This window comes from Drosophila tropicalis, unplaced genomic scaffold, assembly GCF_018151085.1.
Source record: "Drosophila tropicalis isolate 14030-0801.00 unplaced genomic scaffold, ASM1815108v1 contig_393, whole genome shotgun sequence".
Lineage (NCBI taxonomy): Eukaryota > Metazoa > Arthropoda > Insecta > Diptera > Drosophilidae > Drosophila > Drosophila tropicalis.
In genome coordinates this window covers 4,217,644-4,238,292 of record NW_027172855.1, presented here as the reverse complement: position 1 = coordinate 4,238,292, position 20,649 = coordinate 4,217,644, and the positions used below count along the sequence as shown (strand labels likewise).

At 34.8% G+C, this 20,649-nt stretch overlaps 1 protein-coding gene across 3 annotated transcripts in view; it reads right to left on the bottom strand.

Moving 5' to 3' along the window:
- Positions 1 to 448: 448 nt before the first annotated feature.
- numb (NUMB endocytic adaptor protein) overlaps positions 449 to 20,649 on the bottom strand; it is a 32,735-nt gene continuing 12,534 nt past the window's right edge. Inside the window, exons 1-5 of one of the 3 annotated variants that reach the window (XM_068284355.1) lie at positions 15,363 to 15,859; positions 3,219 to 3,536; positions 2,844 to 3,092; positions 1,736 to 2,662; positions 449 to 1,681 (exon numbers count right to left, since the gene is read on the bottom strand). In XM_068284355.1, coding sequence (XP_068140456.1) covers positions 1,307 to 1,681; positions 1,736 to 2,662; positions 2,844 to 3,092; positions 3,219 to 3,299 — 1,632 coding nt within the window. In that variant the 5' untranslated portion in view covers positions 3,300 to 3,536; positions 15,363 to 15,859 and the 3' untranslated portion in view covers positions 449 to 1,306. Of the gene's footprint in view, positions 2,663 to 2,843; positions 3,093 to 3,218; positions 3,537 to 15,362; positions 15,860 to 20,413; positions 20,451 to 20,649 lie in introns of those variants that run through there. The other 2 variants (XM_068284354.1, XM_068284356.1) reach the window with 2 other exon arrangements.

The window sequence follows — 20,649 nt, the reverse complement described above, 5'->3', positions numbered from 1 at the left end:
TTTTTTTTGGATGAATACATTTATAGTTAAGTCTATACAAGTTGCTCTTTTTTCTATAACATTTGGTGCATTGGTTATATGAAATTTTTTGTATACTTATATATTGGCTTTTTATGTTCCGAAACCAAATTGAGAAAAGAATCGAAATCGCTAAACCAAAAATCAAATAAAAACACATAGATAACATTTTTTTCTATCGATGAAGCACAAAAATTGAATGTATTTGTGTATAATTATTATTTTTGTTGGCTAAATTGCGCTTTGTCTTTACATTTAATGTTTTATTTTATTTAAAATTTATTTGTTGTTCTTGCTGATAGTTGTTTTGCTTTTTTTTTTTTCTTTTTATTATTAACTTGAAGTTTATTTCATTTTTGTTTTTTTTTTTTTTTTTTTGTTGCTTGTTTCGTTTTTCATTAAATTATGTTTATAATTTAAGTATAATACATTTTGTACAGATTTAAAAATTAATTTAAAATTATATTAAAATTTGATAAAATCAGAAAAAAATAATAAAGAAATACTAACAGACACAAAATTGTAATAATGGCCCTAAGATACAATATAAAAATTTAAATTTAATTGTTGGAAAATTGTTTAGGTAAGTCAACAAGTAATTGGAAGGAGGATATTATCGAAATATAATACAGACATTATATATAATAGAAGTGCACTCGATTTTCAATATATTTTCATTTAAATTTTTTAATGGGTGGTCTTTATTTTGTGGGTAACTTGGTAGCTTGGTCAATTTGGTTTTTGGTTGAGGCTCAGAGAGAGAGATCACATTGAAGGGTAAATGGAAGGAATGTGAATCTAAGAATCTTCAGTACAAGATCTGTTCAATCTATTCTTGGTTTTAATGTTTCAATTGAAAATTTTATTGGAATTAAATAATTTAATGTCCATTTTCCCTTAATGGATCTCTCTTTAACCCCTTCCGGTGCTGGCATTTAGTATATCGCATTAAGTTTTTTCATTTTAAGTAGAAGCATTTCAAGTCTTTGCCTTATGCTAAGCGCCATTATGGTGTGTGGTTGTGTGTGTGTGTGTGTGTGTTTAGTGTACTTTTATGCGTATAAGTAACGGTATATGTATGTATATAGTTAAACATTTAGTTTATGTTTGCGTTAAGTATCCTGGTATCCATTTCTTTAACTACTTATATATTCCTCTTCATTTTACACTAAAATTTTTTGATGGATTTTTTTTGAAGTGAACCACACTTTGCCCCCATTGCCCAGCCCACTTGCTTATAACCTCATTTAATCGGTTTGTGTCTGTGTGTGTGTGTGTGTGTGTGCTATTACAGCTGCACTTGGAATGATTGCGCTGGCGCCTTGGGCGGTGAGATAAACGGATTGGTACTATGCCGGGCTAGCGGTGAACGTGTTCCTGTGATAGAGTTGTTAGGCAAATCGGGTGACATCTGTTTGGCAGCCGCCACATTGGCCACCCATTCGGCATCGAAGGGATCATCGGGTCCACCTCCGCCGCCGCTGCTATTGGAAGCTGGAACTGCGCTGGCAGCCAAAGTCTGCGCCCTGCCCACATTGGCCAGATAGGTTGGCCGTTTCATGGGTGCAGCTGGTGAGGTACTGCGGACCACTTGACCCAGCCATTGCTCAGCATTGGGCAAGTCAGTGGATGACTCCATGCTCTGATCGGAGCGTGTTGGTGACTGTGAGGTTAGGGTCTGATAAGTCGGCGTTGTGCTAACTACACGAGGAGTTACCTGAGCTGTGGGCGTGACATTATACGAGATTACTTGATGCTTCTCGGCGGCTATGATATTCTGGTTGATACTGCGATTGTTATTAAAGTTCAGATCATCTTCGGCCACTAATTGGGCATGGGTTTGGGTGAGAAGCGACAGGCCCTGACTCAGTTCCTGGCAAAGTTGACTCACTGAGTCAGCAGCGGCGGCGGCTGCACTAGAATCGCCCGTCGATTTGGCCGGCGAAACCTCAGCTATAGGCGAAACACTGCGCAATGGAGTCTGCAGTGGATTACCCGAAGCGGCCGCCAGGAAAGCCTTCTGACGATCAGCATTGGACGGAAGATCATTGACCCGGAGCGACATTTGCCGCTTAAACGGCGATTGACTACCAATTGTGCTTAGTCTAAATGAACCCTGGCGCTCCAGCATGACTGGAGTGGCGTGTGGTCGTTCAATAGCAAAAGGATTGAATGGTTTCACTGTGGCAGCCGGTGGTCCTGGCATTGATGAGGAGGGTGGACCATCGACGCTTCGCTCATGGGTACCCGCTGTGGCCATGGCTAGTCGCTCGGTCAATGTTGGCTGACGGAACGACCCAGTCCGTGTGAATGTTGAGTTCTTGGTGTCAAAGGTCATTGTGACACCGCACTCTTTATCCCTGCGTTGCTTGCGTTCCAGGCAAACGGCAAAAGCGCAACCAACCGCATGGGACAAACGTTCGCCAGAATCCTTTGAGGCCAAGAACCCATGACACATCCATCGACGGGTGGTGCCGTCGCGGCATATGTAGCTGAAACCACGCTCATGATTGCGATCCGGTGCACAGAAGCTGACCTTCTCAATGGTTTGATCCACTATCAGGCCCTTTGTCTCATCATCCACCACACGCAGGCCATCGCCACTGACATGAAGAAGACCACGTACAGGACGTCGACGAGATTGCTGAAAAAGAAACCATATTTCATCAACATACTTTCTTTTTGCAGAGATAATAGGAAAACATAAAGTGAGAAATGGATCTGTGCAAGAAAAATCTATCAAGGAGTTCACTTTCCCTTTAATTTCTCTATAAGCATTATCTGCCTCTCGCCATATGTTTGCCTTGACATCAGATGTAACTTACCCTTAGAACCTTGAGGGCCTCTTCACAGACCTGCATGCCGCGTGACTCGAAGACCTCAACACAGCCAAGATACTTGACCGAAAAAGAACAGGTGGCCGAACGAACGGCCTCTTCATCGGCCTGCCATTGATGTGGCTTCGAGGACTCTGGCACACGATCCTTGCGACGGCGAAACGAATCGCGAAAGGAGCGTCGCAAACGATCCATTTTCTTAGGTGATTTCTTGCTAAACCGAAACGAGGCCGATTTCTAAGGAATTAAACATACATACATGTGTTATATTAGTAATTTGTTATAAACAATATATATTTATCATACACGGAGAGAAACAAGTGCTGGGCATTTTGCAACCCCTTATACGTATGAGCAACCTACCCCATTCTTAACATCACCGAATTTTCCGCGTGTGAAGCCGCGCTCGAGTGGTTCATGCGTGTGCGACGATGAGTTTCCCATGGTTAAAACTGGTTTCCGTGAGTAAAATGCTGAGAATAACCGTTACAACTTTTAAATTTGTGTTGCCAGATGGTTATTTAAGTTTTTACTTTTCGCTACTTGCTATTGTTTTTCAATTGCAATTCTATTGATATTTTTATTGATTGGAGGAGCGCGCAAATTTATTTGTTCATTGAATTTGAGTTATGGATTTTGATTAAATTAAATTGATCACACTCGATATGGGACCACAGCAATCTGCAAAAGTGTTTAGAGAATGTTATAGAAAACTATGCGTTGGTTGCGTTGGTGTTTGTGGGTGTGTGTGTGTGTGTCTGTGTGTGTTGTTATCACTCTTGACGTTTTTGATATGCGTAATAATGGAAAACTGATTTCAATGACTCACTGTAACCTCTATTAACATTGACATATAAAAGCTTTTAGAGCTTATCGAAATGCAATGACGCCCCTTAAAAAAAAAAAAAACGAACTGAAATAATTAACCCAAACAGCTGGCAATTCATTATAATAAGTTACTTTCCTTCACAAATCCCCATCATTAACTGGCCATCCGGATGGAAAACCTTAACACACAATCTCAAAATCGGGCAAACGGCCTCCGATGTGACTACGCTCTTATCGTAGATATACTAGCTAAAGATTCTCGTCAGTCTCACGTAATTGTTTACACATATTTAACTTCTTCTTTTTGTTGTTGTTACTTTTGTATTTTCCTTAAAGTGTGTTTATTTATAATTTTTTGTTGTTTTTATTTTTCCTTTCTTTGCTTTGCTTTGCTTTGCGGCGACACTGGCTGACGTTTTTGTGACTTTATCACATGTCTCATATTGCGGTATACTCCGACAACAACTACAAAGACGACAATGACTAGAATATGATAAATTAAACGTAGGTCGGCCCCGAAAAAAAAAAAAACAAACGAAAGAAAAACAATTAAAATGTTTGCATAAAATGCGTCAAACATGATTTTGATCGAAGTATACACAAACTGGATTGAATAATGTGGACAAAGATTTCAAAATCCAATACAATAATTGCTAACATTGTCAAAATTCATTTGAAAGCCTTTTAAGAACTTGACAGAAAAAGTGTGGCTGCATATTTTTAAAAATAAATGCCAAGTCTCTAGTCTCTTTTGAAAATTAACGCCTTTATTATTTCTACAATTAGACAACATTTCTTTCTGACCTTTAAAGGTCCTTTTCATTCAAATAAGATGAACTTTGTGTATACATCTTAAAATAAGGAGAGAGATTTTTCTGTTGAATCCTTAATCTACTTAGTTGTGGATACGGTTTCAAAGAATTCGTTTAGAGTTCATTCATTTCACCCACTTTATCAGCTCAGTTTCTACTTTGTTCGCCGGAATGAAGTCATTTCCAGGAACCTTTTCTCATAGGCTTAATCTTTCAGTGTGTTAGCTTAACCCTGTTAATTGATTCAAGTTGCCAGCCATGTTCATGTCGGTCGCCTAACTTCAAGAAACTAACTTTGTTGGATTTATTTAGTCAACTGATTTTAACTTTGTTGCTAAATGATGTTTGGTGATAACTTTTTATTTTCAGAAAGTTCAACGAATGCAACCAATTGGAACTTTCTTTAGTTGTCTGTTACAACAAACTGTAAAATGTTACACAAAACCAGTTTGAATGGTCGCCAATGGCCGGGGTTCTATTCTACCAAGTTTAATAGCTTTTGGGCTTTTACCCGTGATTAATAGAACGAAGGGCGTTGACTTTGAGGTATTTTTCATGTTTGGGATGCTGTTTGACTGCATTTTTGGTTGTTCCTTCGGTTTGTTGATGGTTTTGTTTGTTGTTGACCATGGGCGTGAGTCTGACTAATCAAATTATGGCCCACGAGATCTTTCAGCCACAAGACCCAAACAAGAATCTTATGTGGGTCATACATAATGCATCATTGTGATTTTTGGGAACGAAATGTGTGTTTTTTTTTTCGTAAGTTGAAATGTTACAAGAACTTTGTTTGTTTGGCTAAAAGCTTTTTCTGGCAATGTGACAAACAAGTTTGACAAAATTTAAAGCCAAACTTAACTCTAAAGCTATTCCAATTCAACTTTATTCAATTGACTAGTAAAAAGTGTAGCGAAATCCAAAATATCATAAAAAAAATCACGATCTAAGTGTCTATATGATTTCATAAATGACAACTCTCTAAGCTTCGGTATGGAGTTGAATGGAGGGCGGGGGATCAATGTACACCAACCGGAAGGGTTCATTCAACCAATAAGTCAGACACGAAACAGGTTTTCATTCGACCAAGAAGAAAATTTATATATATCACACTATATATGTACATATATATGTATGTATATGTACATATATGTACTTACATGCGTTGTTTTATATGAGAGCTCTAAATAATAATCTGATATGCCTGCAGTTTGCTTTGATAAAAACTGAAAACAATCTCTTTTCCTCTTATCAATGTTTGTTTTATATAATAATTTAATTTATTCGTTAGTTCTTTTGTTTTTTAAATAAATAAGGGAGAACGAGTTAGGAAAAATAATAACAAATTTTTCCATGATTTATACAAACAAATAAACAACATTTTTTAAGCTGCAGCAAGCAAATCGAATCAATCGAAAAATATAGAAATAAATCAAATTAAATATGAAGATGAAAGGAAACCGACTATACACTCAGAGAAATTTGTATGCAAATGATTTTAGGAACTAATATTTTTAAATTGCAAATCTTCTGATCCATTATATCAACTTAAGGGAGTAACGATTGGAAATTGAAACAATTTCTTATTAATAATTTATAATTAACCCGCTCTACTTTCGAAATATTCGAACTACATTTGATTTTGTTGAAGTTATGAAGTCAAAATGAAGTGATTAAATATTTATTTGTTAATCGGTTTCAAAGGCGGTTCTAAAATCCTTACCTAAAACTGATAAATCAGATCTTTAAATATATATATATTGCCAAGTTTATGATTGTCCATTTTGTTACAATATGTATATGAACAGTTTCTAAATAAGTTTGCTGAAAATTCAAAATTACTTACAAAACCTTCGTTATCCTTATTTAAAAAAAGACTTCCACTACGAATAATAATAATGTTTACTCACAACTATTAACAATGGCAAGTAGTCAAGAATGATTTACAAGTAATTTTCATTTGAAATAAATTTTCTCTCATCTAATTAAACAGAATTATGAGTGTTTTTGCAAAAGCAGCTTATTTAGTACAAAGTATTTGTTTTTAGTAAGTGTGTTGTATGTACGTAAGTTTAAGGTATTTTTAATCTTTAATGAAGATTCTGTGGAAAAACCTCAAGGATGCTGTGCTTCTTGAATGCACAACAAATAAACGCCCACAATAACTGACAGGAAGTTCTCAATATGTGCACCCACTCACAATCAGTTGGTAGGCGGTTGTAGGTGGCACAGCAATCATCCTTTGCATACCAAAATGGAGAAAATGAAAATGATGGCTTACAGAAGTATGCTCGTCTATATATGTATGTATGTATCGAGAATAACTTATAGCCTACTTTTATTCTGTGCAGAAAGTATGAGAGAAACTCATCTCGATATAAAGGAAATGGAATTTCAATCGATGTTGATTAAAAAAGGGTGACCCTATACCAGCTTAAACTGACTTGTGCACAGCTCCCAGCAGTTTTATCGTTAATTCCGATTCGTATGCGAATATGTATTTTTTATATGCAACAAGTGTCGTTGGCCTTTTGGGGCCAAACAGCAAAATTAATTACATCTGTGACAAATTGCTGTTATGCAATCTAAATTACTTTACACATCTACAATATGTTCATATAAATGCTTAAAACGATATATATTTTCTATATTCCACTCATAGCATCAGGGTTAATTGTGATCAAAAGAAAACAAAGTGAGAGAGACAGATAGAGAGAGAGAGAGGGTTAGAGACAGAGAGAAAAGGCAACTAAAATTGGCATGCCATTTTACAATTGATAAATTATTTCATTATGTCATTTTATTGCTAATGAAAGACAAACGAAAGAAAGACAATTATTAAGTAAGCCTTCATATACTCTTTATAATTTTATGAGTAAAAGTTTCTCATTATCCTTAAAGTATTGCCACATTGAAACGTTCAAAAAACAGGCTTGTCAGAACTGTAGGAGACTTTAGGCCATAATGGACTTGGAACTGAAGAAAACTTTAGGCCATAATGGACTTGGTTATACACCACACTGATAAATACACTGAAAAAACAATATTTTAGATCTGCATAAAGAGAGTTTAACTTTTAAACTCCTTTTTTTGTGTGCTCTATGGTCTTTAGATAATTTCATGAACACTAATTCACTTGTCACTCACTTGTTGTCCAATTGAATATACCCTAAAGTGAGGGAAAACACTGTTAAAAAATTTCTTATGAGCATGTTCGATTAGACCAGTGCAGACACCATAAATGAACTTAATTAGCAAATTGTCTGGGCAACGACAGACGGATCATGGTTAAGGTCAGATCATGGTTTGAGCTACAAAATTACATTCTATAAAATTTCACACGCTTCCTACATGCAAGAAAAAGAAGGACCCAGAGAGAGAGAGAGAGAGAGTAACAAAGGATAAACATTCTATGGCTTCATTTTTCTTTCTCACTCACTCCTCTTTCGTTTTCTTTTTTTTTTTTTGCTAGTACTTAATATGAAATTAAAATTATGCTTGGTTTCTGTCTGCCTGCCTGAGGGACGTAGCTCATTTTATCCACCACCAAAAGTAAAAAAAAGTGCTTCCTTGTCCTCTCTGCATCCTTTGTCATCCTTGTCATCGAGGGGTTGCAAAACCAACTATATAGGAATGTATTTTAATTCTTTTTTATATCGTGGGAATTTAGTATAAAAAAAATAAACAAAATGTTAAATAAACTTTGAATTATGTACAAGTATAAAACGTGGGTGCTAATTGAAATGCATGTAGAAGAAATTTATCCCGGAAACCGAAATTAAAGTGCCCTTCCGGTTGTCCTACAATGAAAAACCTATCCATCATTTAGCCACAATTTTCAAACCCTAAAAGGGCAAATCGAGAATCAACTTGGAGACATCGTTTAATTGATCTCTATTGATATTAGCCTATAGTTAATTTAAGTAATAAAATATGATTAGTTTAAAGAAATTAACTTTAAGTCAGCTATTAGACATTGGTCTAATCATCAGTTTGTATTATATACACAAGCCTCTGATAGGGATAGATAATTTAATTAGTATTAAGTACATCTTAATATCAGTTAATTGAATCTTTTGCTTAAACAAAGTCAAATCCCACTTGATAATAAATCAAAGTTAATCCTTTTCCCTCAAGTTGATAATAAATTTAATTCTTATGAGCTTATCTCAATAATTGCTTCATCTAAAGCCAACACCGAAAATGTACTAGTATCTGTATCTATGAGCTTAATAAATTACCGAGTCATGCGAATAACCGCTAACTGACGGAAGAAGTACGCAAAGAATTTGCAAAAAAGGCAAAAAGGTTTCCGAAAATCTCACAGCATCTCTCACACGGAGGCATGCGAAAATTTTGTTGGTGATGCTGACGCAGTTAACTGTCTTCATTATTTTGGGCTGACGAAAAGAAAAAGAGAATAAGCAAAAAAGAACCAAAGAAAAAGGGTAAGCAACAGCAATCACTGAAAACAAATTGCAAAATGTGAACGGGAGAGAGAAACAAAATATTGTTTGTAAGCAGTTTCTTGAACTCCGTGGGATTTGGTCTAAGGAGGATTTATAAGAAATCTTTTGGGTCTGAGTAATGTAGTGTAAAGTTAGGGTTACTCAGGCGTAGTGCGTTATGCATAGATATTCACACGAATAGGAAACGCACCCTTAGTGTGACTAAGATAGGGGAAGGACATGGACACGGCTAGGGACATACCTATGCACCCATGCAGGCGAGTCCTTCCATCTAATTGCTGAGAGAGCTACACAAATCAACTGAGGTGGGATGGATAGGTACATGAATAAAGGCAACTGCAATGCCAGTAAGCGCAGTTATTATAACTGTCAATTTGGGGCGTTGATCCTGACCGGCATGCATACCTGAAGACGGCGATGCTATATGGGAAACCAAACAAAAACTTATTTATGGGAAAGTTGAGGTGTGAGAAAAAAAATTGATCAAATTGATTGTAGGCACAGATGAGAAGAAAGGAAATGGGGATGTAAATGAGCAAACTTCTTTCATTTCGAATCCTTAAAAGACTTTAGACGATGGAGTATCAAATCAACATTGATATTCTTCTAAATATCTGAAATACTAAAATAAAATGTCTTTTCAACCCTCAATACTAGAGACTAAATTTCACTATGACTTTTCCATTGAATGGCTGTTTATCTAACATGTCAAAATTCAAACTGAATCAAATTCCAATTGATAGCTGATAAGTGAATGTCGAATAAATTGATAACTGATGGCTGTATATATTCGCATAATATTTGAAACAAAAGGAATTTCTTATTTGCCTTATGCAAATGTCAAGTCTTGCGTCATATCCATTAAATACAAATATATATATTCACATCCTTTTTCTCCAAACAAAAACCAAACTCCACTTGAGAAAGAACTTTAGAAAAACAAAAACCACCAAAAGAGCGAACGGAAGTCATAAAAAGAAAAGAAAGAGAATAAAACAGGGCAGACGATAACCAAACAAAAGAGAGTACCAGCATTACGAAAACCCTACACTTGGAACACGGGAACACGAGTTCAACAAAAACAACAGCAAACAATTTGAAATTATTGTTTGCATCTGCCGTTCCGCTGACATATGTTTTCTGCCTGCACGTGGGTAAATCGGACGAGTCGAGAGGAGACGAGGATTTTCTGCTCCTAGTTAAGTGGAGGAAACACATGCCTCGTCTGGTCTGATTTGACACACGATTTCAGGTAGAAGAGCACTAAAGAAAACAGGACGAAAAACACTTGGTTCGTGTCAGGATATAATGATGCGAGCAGATGTGATCAACTAAATACACACACACACACACAAAGAGGACCTGATAGACAGTGCTCTTAAGTCAACTGGCAAGTCAATAGCAATGACATCAAAAACTTGGCCAAAACGCTAAAAATAACAAAGCAAACAAAAAAATTTAAAAATTTTTTCTGCGGAATTTTGTTTACATTTCAAATGCAAATGAATAAAAATCAAAAAAAAAAAAAAAAAAAAAAGAAGAAAATGACTCAACATTGACTTTTGTAAAAACCTGTTTGCATTTTTTTTCCATCTTTCTTTCTTTCATTAAAACAAGTTTGATTGGCCAGGCGACTTGATGTAAGATATATGTATATTTATAATATATGCAGAAATCGTAAGAAATCACTCGGCAATATTTACATGCATAATTAATTAAAAATTCATAACTCATACACTAACTTCAAAAGCGATAAGAAAAACTCAAAGAATTTTCATTGGAATTGCATTTACATGCTAAAGAATTTATTGCTTATAAAGGAAATTCTGTGTGTAGCTCACATTACACCGACTCTGGAAGACTCTACGATATGGATTTCGTCATTCACTTCACCAGTTCGATCAATGAGCGTAAAACAAATGTTCTTGGACTTAAATTTAAGACAATGACTAATCAAAGAGGAAATACTACATAATATCTTGATTATATTTTTCAGTTGAGACATTGGTCCAATTACCGACTGATACACTTGATTGTTCAGATTGACTGAATAGTTTTAGCTTATCACAAAATGCTTACATTTTTTAGATACTACAAGTTAACTTTTAAGAGAAAGAGTATAAAGTGGTAAGAACTAAATGAAATTCCAACGCATACGCCGAGTTTTTGAATAAAGAAAGTTTCCCAAAAAGATTCGTTGAGTTAATTGATTCAAGCCTAGAATGAATTTCAATAGACCAGCCTGAATAGATGTAAAAACGACGTAGAAACAAAAGATTACGTAAGTCTCATGAGAAGCTAGTTAGAATTACATACAGTTTAGTATATCTGTCAAGTTGGTAGTATAAACTTGAGGCTTCTAAATAAATCACGATAAAAATATTTACAAATTTTTAATGTCTACTAAATTTTTAGATCTTTAAATATTTCATGTTCTTGTCTGACAGTAAATAAACAAACTGAGTTATCAAACAAAGCTACAAAAATAAAACACAGAGACATTTTGATAAGACAAATGATAGACAAATTTTTCTCAGTGATTACAATCGAATGGAAAATGTTATGATCTAACCCAGAGTTTAGTTTATTTGATTTTGCAAAGTCAACGAAGCCTGACGGTTTGTTTTGCCTAGTATGACTCTTTTTCCACCACTTCTCTCTCTATCTATTTTAGTCTCTAGCGTCTCTCTCTATCTCTCTTTCTCTAAGCTCTGCTCTGATTGTCATTGTTAATGTTTTGAAGCTTTCAGGTCTAAATCAATTTTAGGGTGCATAAAACTGTGACAGCTAACAGCAAATAATTTCATTCCATTTGTTTATTTGTCACAAATAAACTTGGCTTGTTTTTTCGCCAACAGCTGTTACGCCTAAATGTAGACAATGAATTTATCAAATAAATAGACAAAAAAGAAAAATCAATAAAAACCATTGACGTATGGTAAACAGAAACCGAAAAAAAAACGAAAAAAAAAATAAACAATGAACTATTTGCGGAAAGAAGCCCCTAAAGGTGAGAAAGTAAGGGATGAGTAGTAACAAATAGAACAAAATTTGTTCCAATTTGACAACGAGAGACATGAAGAGTTCATGAAGCCGACACACCAACTGACAGGTGTCAGTAGGACCAGGAAATGTAAACCAATTTCAGTCAAATATCTTATTAACCAGACAAACTTTAGCAGTTTGGTTTGGACTTAACAATATAAACAGATGTCCTTTGAAATATTTTATTCATTGCTGAAGTTCACTTAGTGGTTTTAAGTGAGAGAGAAGTGTTTAAAGACAATGCCTTATCTTAAATTTATTCCAAAATTTGATCTAAAATATGAATAATCGACTTTATTTCATTTGCCTAATGTTCTCATGCCGTTTAAAAATAATCCACTATTCTTGAATCTTTTATAAAAAGTCAATCAATCATTTACTCCAATGGAGAAAAAAAAAACCTTGCCCATCTCTAAGGTAAATGTAAAAATAAGCCCCTTTAACTGACAAAGCGGAAATTAAACCGCATTGCATGCAAAGAGTTCTCTTTATATACATATTTCGTTTCATTTTTTTTTGCCATTTTTGTTTTTTCCCTTTGACATTTGACAGGCCTTTGCGGTTCTACGGCAAACTTCTATCCTCCGCGACGAAGTCAAGGACAATTTGGAAAGTAGAGACCGCTTAAAGTTCATTTTATGTTTCCCAAGCATTTTTTGAGTCTGCAAAAAGTTTTAATTAGTCAGGTAGGTAAATGAGCTCTTAAAGCAAGTTCAATAGGAAAATGTCGTTAGTGTCAGGAGTCACTTGAGTAAGCCTAAAAGTTATAGCTTATTGAAAGTTCACTGCTGCTGCTGCTGCGTATTAATGATGGAATGATGTAAAAAAATCTGCCTACTAATCACAACTGCATTTAAGTATTTTAGCTTTAATGACAAAACGTTTTCATGCATAATTAGACAGGTTTAAATTTCCTGTCTTAGAACAAAGCAATGCAATAAAAAAAGACATCAGCAGGTTAACTCCTCCCATTCCTTACACGCACACACACACAGATAGAGAAACACACTAAGTTAATGGCCAAGACTTGGCTCCCCTTGGAGTTGCTGGAGCTGTTCTTAATCATCTGTCTTACTGCATAAAAATAGAAAGGAAATTCCAAGGAAATTAAAGTTTTATGCCATGTAATGCAACAACAACAACAACTGCGATCCAAGACCAAGTCATCTTTCTTTTCTCCGTTTCTGAACTTGTCCAGCTCGAATGCAAGATGAAGCTTGAAGTTGGAGCCAAGTGGAGTCATTCGGCAGAGTCCAGAGATGCAACACACATACACACACACACAAGATATGGCAAGTCGCAAGTCGCGACTAGAAGAATGCAGTTTAGTTATAATCGAAAGGCATGGTGAGAAAAGTGGCAGTCAGTGGCCAACTGAAACTGGTTTCTTCTTCCATCCCCCTCTCTTGGGGGCAACTGCACCCAAACATCAGCATTTGTTGCCAACATTGTGTTCTTGGCTTTTTTTCTGTTTTGTCATGACTTGTTACCAGTTTGGTGTGTCGTTTTTTTCCTTTTTTCTTATTCTTCGTTGTTGTTTTCGCTGTTTATTTCTTGGTATTCTAAACCTTTATGTTGGCGTTTTGTGTTAATGTTTTTCTCTTATGCTGCTGAGATTTATAGCTTTCTGATTTACTAGATGTGTTTTCTTCAAAGTAGAAATTAAAACAATGGATCATATTAGCAGTGTGTATCTTTTTCCCAAACCTACTACGTTTTGTTTATAATATCTTCATAATGAATGTATAAAATTATTCAGTTTTTCTTTGTCTTTTGCTGTGAGAGAGTAAGAAAGAACCCTTTCTTCACCTTAGGTGGGCAAACTTTTATTTAAATAAAAAGTATTTGATATAAAAGTCAAATCTCCTTAATTTCTGTAGCATACTTTTAGGTAAGTTAACCCACCTAACATGTAAGGAGCAGGAGTTTTTGTAATAGTTTTTGCCTTAGATTCTATTAGACATGATTAGGCATAAAAACAAAAACAAAAGAATAACATGATTTCTTTTCCATGATTACAAAGAAGAAGTGACAACAAAAATAACTCTCTTCTTTTTTTCTATATATATGTATGTATGTAGGTACATTCTCATTCATTTTCCGAAAGTTTTTCCAACTTTTCTAGCTTTCACTGTCAGCACACTTAATTAGTTGGTAATTATAATTTATTTTCACCCACTCTCAATTAGGTTTCATTCTCACCCTCAGCCAATTCACTTGGCATTTTGCATGGGAATTTTTGCATTTGTGAGTTTTTTTTTTCGAAATTCTTTTGTCTACAAATGAATTAACATGCATAAATTGTAATAAATTACACACACTAAATATTAATATTATTTAAGCTTTGAAATGATTTCTATTAAACCACCTTGATCGTCTCCGTTTATATTGTTTTACCCCTTCCTCCCAAACAAAAGCCAATGATTCATCGTTATTGTGGTCTTGTATGACTATCATATACATATATATTTATATACGTGAGTGCAGCATATAGACAACAGATCATTTATACCTGCTAATTGTGGCTAAGGTTTTTTTGTTCATTTGAGTTAACTATTTTTTGTTGTTTTATTCGCAAATTGCCATGTTCAAGTGCAATTTATTGAAATTTTATGTTGTTTCTGGGATTTTAATGGCATATTGGAAGTTTCTTTTGAGTGTCTTACATTGAATAATGTATATGTTTAACAATTCAGCTAACCGTTTTGTAAAGTTGTTTGTATAGAACTCTAAAAACTATGTCAGAGTCTGGGATAAGTCAATTTGGACAGCTGTGAATAATCAACATTTGTAGATTGCCAAATGTTTATTTGTAGTTAAACAAATTTAACTAGAAACATTTTGAAACAACTCTTAAAGTTTTCTGAACCATTAAATATCGATTAAAACCAAATTGAGAGCATTATGATTTAACGTAACTTATTATTACGTATACGCAATGTACCTACTATATAAAATATATAATTTTAAGAGTCATCATGAATCATTTCTTAGGTTTTAGACTTCGAATCTCTAGATCTAATTTAATTTACTAATTATTACTATTTTTGACGCCGTTCTTTCTTTGTTTTCTTGTTGGTAATCAATTGTCCAAACTGGTTTTAACACAGTTAACTTAATTTTTGTTATTGCTTATAAACTATCACCTTTATAGTTGTTATGAATTATTCTTTTTTAAAGGGTATTCCAATTTCATATGAATATTGTCAACAGTTTTCTATTTGGCATATCAAAAACTTCAAAATGTAACGTATAAAATGTCAAAACCACAAAGACAAGAATTCAAGCGATGCATGCAAATTATATAGAAAACTTGTTTTTGCATTCGTACAAAAGAGAGACAACATAAAATTTACCATTTATACGTATATATAGGTACCTGTATAGTACAGATATATAAGCAGATATGACGTAGTTATGTAGGAGATGGAGGGAGTTTTTGTGTTTTGTTTTTTGTTTTATCCAAATGCAGAGAAATCCGGTCAAGAATTTTTGTTGTACATATGTATACAAATCCGGTTACGGTTACGGCCTTATATAATCAACTTGAATAAAATTTTTTGCCAACGTTTAATTTATGTATTTTTTTTTATTTTCTCTTCTTTTTTTTTTTGATTTTTAGCTTTTTTCCACCAGCACCACAACACAACGCACCACGAAGACGAAACGAAACGAAACGATAATGAAACCAGACGATCCCCCCTGATTTAACCAATACTATTAACTATATAGAAGAAATGTGATTCTTTTATTTTATTGTAACGCGGACATTTGGGACAGACTGACGACGACGACGACGGCGATGACGGTACCCACGGCGCGCGTTTACTTCGATTTGGGAAACGACGGTTTGCTCGATACGGCGGTTCAAATTGCTCTACTGTACTGTCCAGAGTTTGAAATACATTTCAGAGAGTGAAAACGGCGAGTTGACAGCTGTTGCAGATACTCGGATACATTTACACAGGGTTGTTCTCTGGCTCTGTGTGTGCGTGTGCGTGTGCGTCTGTGAGTATCTATGTGTCGCGTGTTTACGTTTGTAGTTGTTATTTACTACCAACAACGGCAACTGCCAGTTACCGAGACTCTGGTTCTTCTTCTTCCTCCATATCTATTCTCTTCTATGGCTCGGTGACGGCAGCGATAAAATTGCGACGCGAACAACGTGTGCAGCTTGTAGATTTTTGTAGAGGCCAAAGCCAAAGAATGGGAAACAGAGAGACCCGAGAATGGGAGAGACAAAAAGCGAGACTATGAATATAAAATGAGACAAATGGGTTAGGTAGAATCTTTAGGTTCGCTACCTTTGTTCTGGGTTCGGTCGTAGAGATCACTAAGCACATTCTAAGAAAAACCGATTTACTGCATATTATGTAAACTGTAAGCGATCCTAGATAATCTATGGATTAGGTAAAAGATTAACAATTTGTGCATTTGGCAAATTTTAGCCCAATACGTCCAAACAGGTGGGCGGGCACTTCCCAAATTAAAATCGTAACCAATACTGCATTGATCAAATTTTTCAAACTGTTGTAGATTGTTTCAAGATACGAGGTATTTTGACAAAATACCCTCAAATATAGCTCATCCGATATTTACATTAAATATCCTGTTCATCGGAGGAGGAATCGCTTGTTCCAACTTTAAATAGGATAACAATTTGATTCAGTGTTAAAAAACGAAATCAAAAAGATTAAATGTTTTTAGTTGTCGTTTCGTTTTTCGTTTTCTGTTTAGAAAAAAAGGAGACATGGTCCAATTTTCTCTGTTTAAGCCAAAAGATCAATTTTCAGAAATTGTTAAGTGAATCAATGTTTGAAAAATGGAGTTTTGCCTCTTATAGAATAGCAGAAAACTTATTTTGGAATAATGACATACATTTGCCGCCTTTCTTCGCGGACAACTGTTGTTTCAAATCGACATAATTCCATGCCGATATTTGTGGTTATCCAAAACTGTGTTTTCCAATAACGTATCCTCTACCGAACTGTTATATGACACCACATATGTCCTAGGGATTACGTCATAACTCCATCAGAACTTATGACGATACGTACTTGTTTTGCTTAAGAGTAGTTAAAATCCACGTAGGAGAAAAAAACGTAGCTCTATACTATCGAAATGTTAGGAAATGAGGTATGAGGTAATATCTTTAAATGTAAAGTTCATTAACCTCTAAAAGTATTGCAGTTCAATAATTTTGAAAGTCTCACGGATGCCATAATCAGATAAAATTGTATAATAAGTATAATAATTTTCACAAAAATACTTTCTCGAACTTTCTATATGGAGACATCTTTCAAATACCTTACGACTGCTTGTATTTTGTATAAGCGAAGGTCAATCTTAGTTTTTATCCTTACGTAAAACTGCCTAAAAAGTAAAGCAAACATTTTTATATCCTTTTACTTGATACTAAAAGAAATAAACTATTATATTACTATTTTGTTTAGATCGAAAATATTTGAAAACAATAATTTATAACTAGTTTGGGGTGTTTCCTTTGTGCTTCTTTCCCAAGGATGCTGCAGATTTTAGCGAAACATTTTTCACAATTTTCATTCTAAAATTGAAAGTTGATTCTCGCCATGTCATGCTAAAGATATACCCCAATCAGTTGATTGTAGAGCATTCGAAACCAGTTGTCGGTTCTGCAGCTGCCAGTTTTATATGTTTTTTTTCAGTCCGTACATAGTTCAGTCTCTTTTATTTGGAATGGAAGTGATTGTGGCTTAGGCAAGAGCTAAAGAGAGTTATACTCCAAAGAGACTAAAATACCTTTTGCGATCCATAGGTAAAAATCGTTTTAAAATATGTCAGCGTTATCTTTACTATATATTGATTAACTAAACAATAATCACTAATCATTCAATGGGCATATCGATTAGGTATTCTTTCAGCCCAACCTAAATTCCGTGACAACAATGGCTAAATGATCGATTGGAAAAAGAGAAAAAACACAGAGACAGGAATTGTAAGAGAAAAGAGAAGACGCTGAGGCAAGGTCGTTGTTTGATAAAGAGACTGAAAGATAAATTAAGAGTGCCAGATAAACCGAAAGAGAGAGAGAGAGGGGAGACACGAAGAAAACCTTTTGCAAACAAAAAAAATTGCAATGCAATTCGAGAGATAAAGCCAGGTAGAATGCAGGCCGGGCGCAAATAGGTCGATGACAAAGGGAATGAGAAATTGGTAATACAATTTTTACCTATCTTCTTCTTCTTGCTATGCCTATCAGCTGAATGCAAAACCACAAAAGAGAGAAAATGCAAAAACTAATTTCATTTTACCAATTTGCTTAAATAAAACTGCTTAGCTTGAACAAAAATGTGTTAACCAAAGACTGCAATTGTACAGAGATAAAGATAGTGTGTATGTGTCTGTGTGTGGGTGGGCGGAAAGGGGTCTTCATTCCCACCAACCACACCCACTCAGACAGTTAGCCACAAGACCCAGACAAAAGATAAACTCTATTTAGACCCCAGCCCAGACAATGCCCGCAAATAAGAGAATGGCAGCAAAAAAAAAAAAAGTGGGCAATGGGAAATGGTAATGGCTTTGGGCCACAAGCTGAGAAATCAATGTCGCCCCTCTCCCCCCACTCTGCCACCCGGAATGGATGGATGGTTGGATGGATGGGCACCCCCGAGACACAAAAGCCGCATGTGCAACTAATCAAGAATTCAATCAAAATGCGCAAAATGCAGCAACGAGATACGAGTATTATAAAGATATTACATATTGAGGTTACATGATTGTGACTAAGCCAGACTAGTAATTGTATTAAATCCGATACTCAATTTGTCGAGGATGTGAACGAAGGTTGAGGGTTGTAATTAAACGAAATAATGAAAATTGCATTATTCCCCAAGGTAATTGGAAATCAATTAAAGTCAAAGCGAATTTCAAATTTCAATTTTAATAGGCAAAAATGAAACAAGAGAACAAAACGAGAATACAAACAGCAACAAGTCAACTTCAGTTGACGAATCTTTAGGGACTTGACTTCATTCAAAATGTATCTTCTCTCAATTATAAGTTCGTGGTTCGTATGTCAACTTGCTTTGGCCAAAGTTTTAGCTTTTACTTGGTAACGATTTGGTATAGAAGTTGAAATTGTTGCAAGAACAATCAATTTCTTGGGTAGTTGCAGTTGTAGTAATCATTAAAGTTCAAAGACTTGTATTATCAAGGATAAGGATCGGTCAACAATGCCTAGAGAATAAAGTGTGTATACCCTTGACTTCTCAGAAACGAACTTTATATATCACTTTATGAAAATGTGTTAATGTGATTGAAAAATTCGTCTAAATAAATGAAACTCTCCCAAAGAATACTTTATACGACCATATCACATAGTTAATACAATCAAAAAAGGAACCTTATCTTATATCTGAACATCGAGAGGAGGTGTTTGAGGTTACAGGTTATACCTACCAACAGGATAAAATGGTGTATTAACTGTATCTCAGAAACTATTTAAGAAATCCTTGATAGCTACCAAATTTAATATGAGTACTCTAGTAGAATACATACATACATCAGCATATCTGGTCAAATCAGCATATCTCAATATTCAAGATTATTCAAAATTAGACAAATAGTAATTGTTCGTTAATTTATAAAAAGTTTAAATAGTTTAAGAGTTTAATTCAGGTATAAGGCAAGACATTTTTCGATTTCTTTTTGAAGTCTTGGGTAAATTTTAGTTACCAATTAAAGATGATGAGAAAAGATGTAGCAAAGATTTGCTTCAACTGTAAACAAAAGACAAAATGCGCAAGATTTCGAAAAGAAAATCGGCCTAAAAAGTTTCCTAGGGAAATGACAAGGCAACATTGCGATTGATATAGTCATGTTCATTCCCAGACGACAACAAGATGAGCCAAATTAATGTACAAATAATGTTATTAAGAATTCGGTAGTAGCCATGTTTAAATTATGTGAATTCACGCACTTTGGCTGTTAGATGTCCGCTTAAGTAATATATCACAAATGACTTTCACATTTCGTTTCGTTTAATTTATTATCAGAGACCATCATTCCAGTCATGCTTCCGTTTATTGTCCTTTTATTGTGGCAATTTGTTGGAATGATAGTTGGTATTATATACATACATAATATAGTGTTTGTCGAATAGGATACATAATGGTTTAAATCAATTTCGTGGGCGAAAGGGGGAGTGGCACACATTACGAATAATGGCCCCCACCTGGATAGGTAATTTTATGTTAAACCACATTATTAACTGCAATGACTGGAAGACTCGAATTTGGAAATTGTTTTCAAAATCCATAACTCAAATTATTTGAACAATATTGTTAGATTTCACTTTCTAGAAAAAAAATGTACCCAGCACTTGTTTGTTTGCTCTTTGTATAAGAAACTAGAAAAATATTAAACTTACCTTTAAATTTTAATGTTGATTGTTTTCACTGGAAGTTCTGTAAAAAAAAAAAGAAAGTTTCATTGATTAAAAAGTTTAGTTTTAAAATGTTTTGAGTATATTCCTAGCTGCAAATGCATTTCACTCTTAAGAATGAACTTAAGAGACTTTGCCACGCTTTTTGTTTTTGGGCCAATGTCAGTGACAATTAGCCACGGACTACGAGACAAAAAAGTTCCCACAGTCATTAGGGTCAT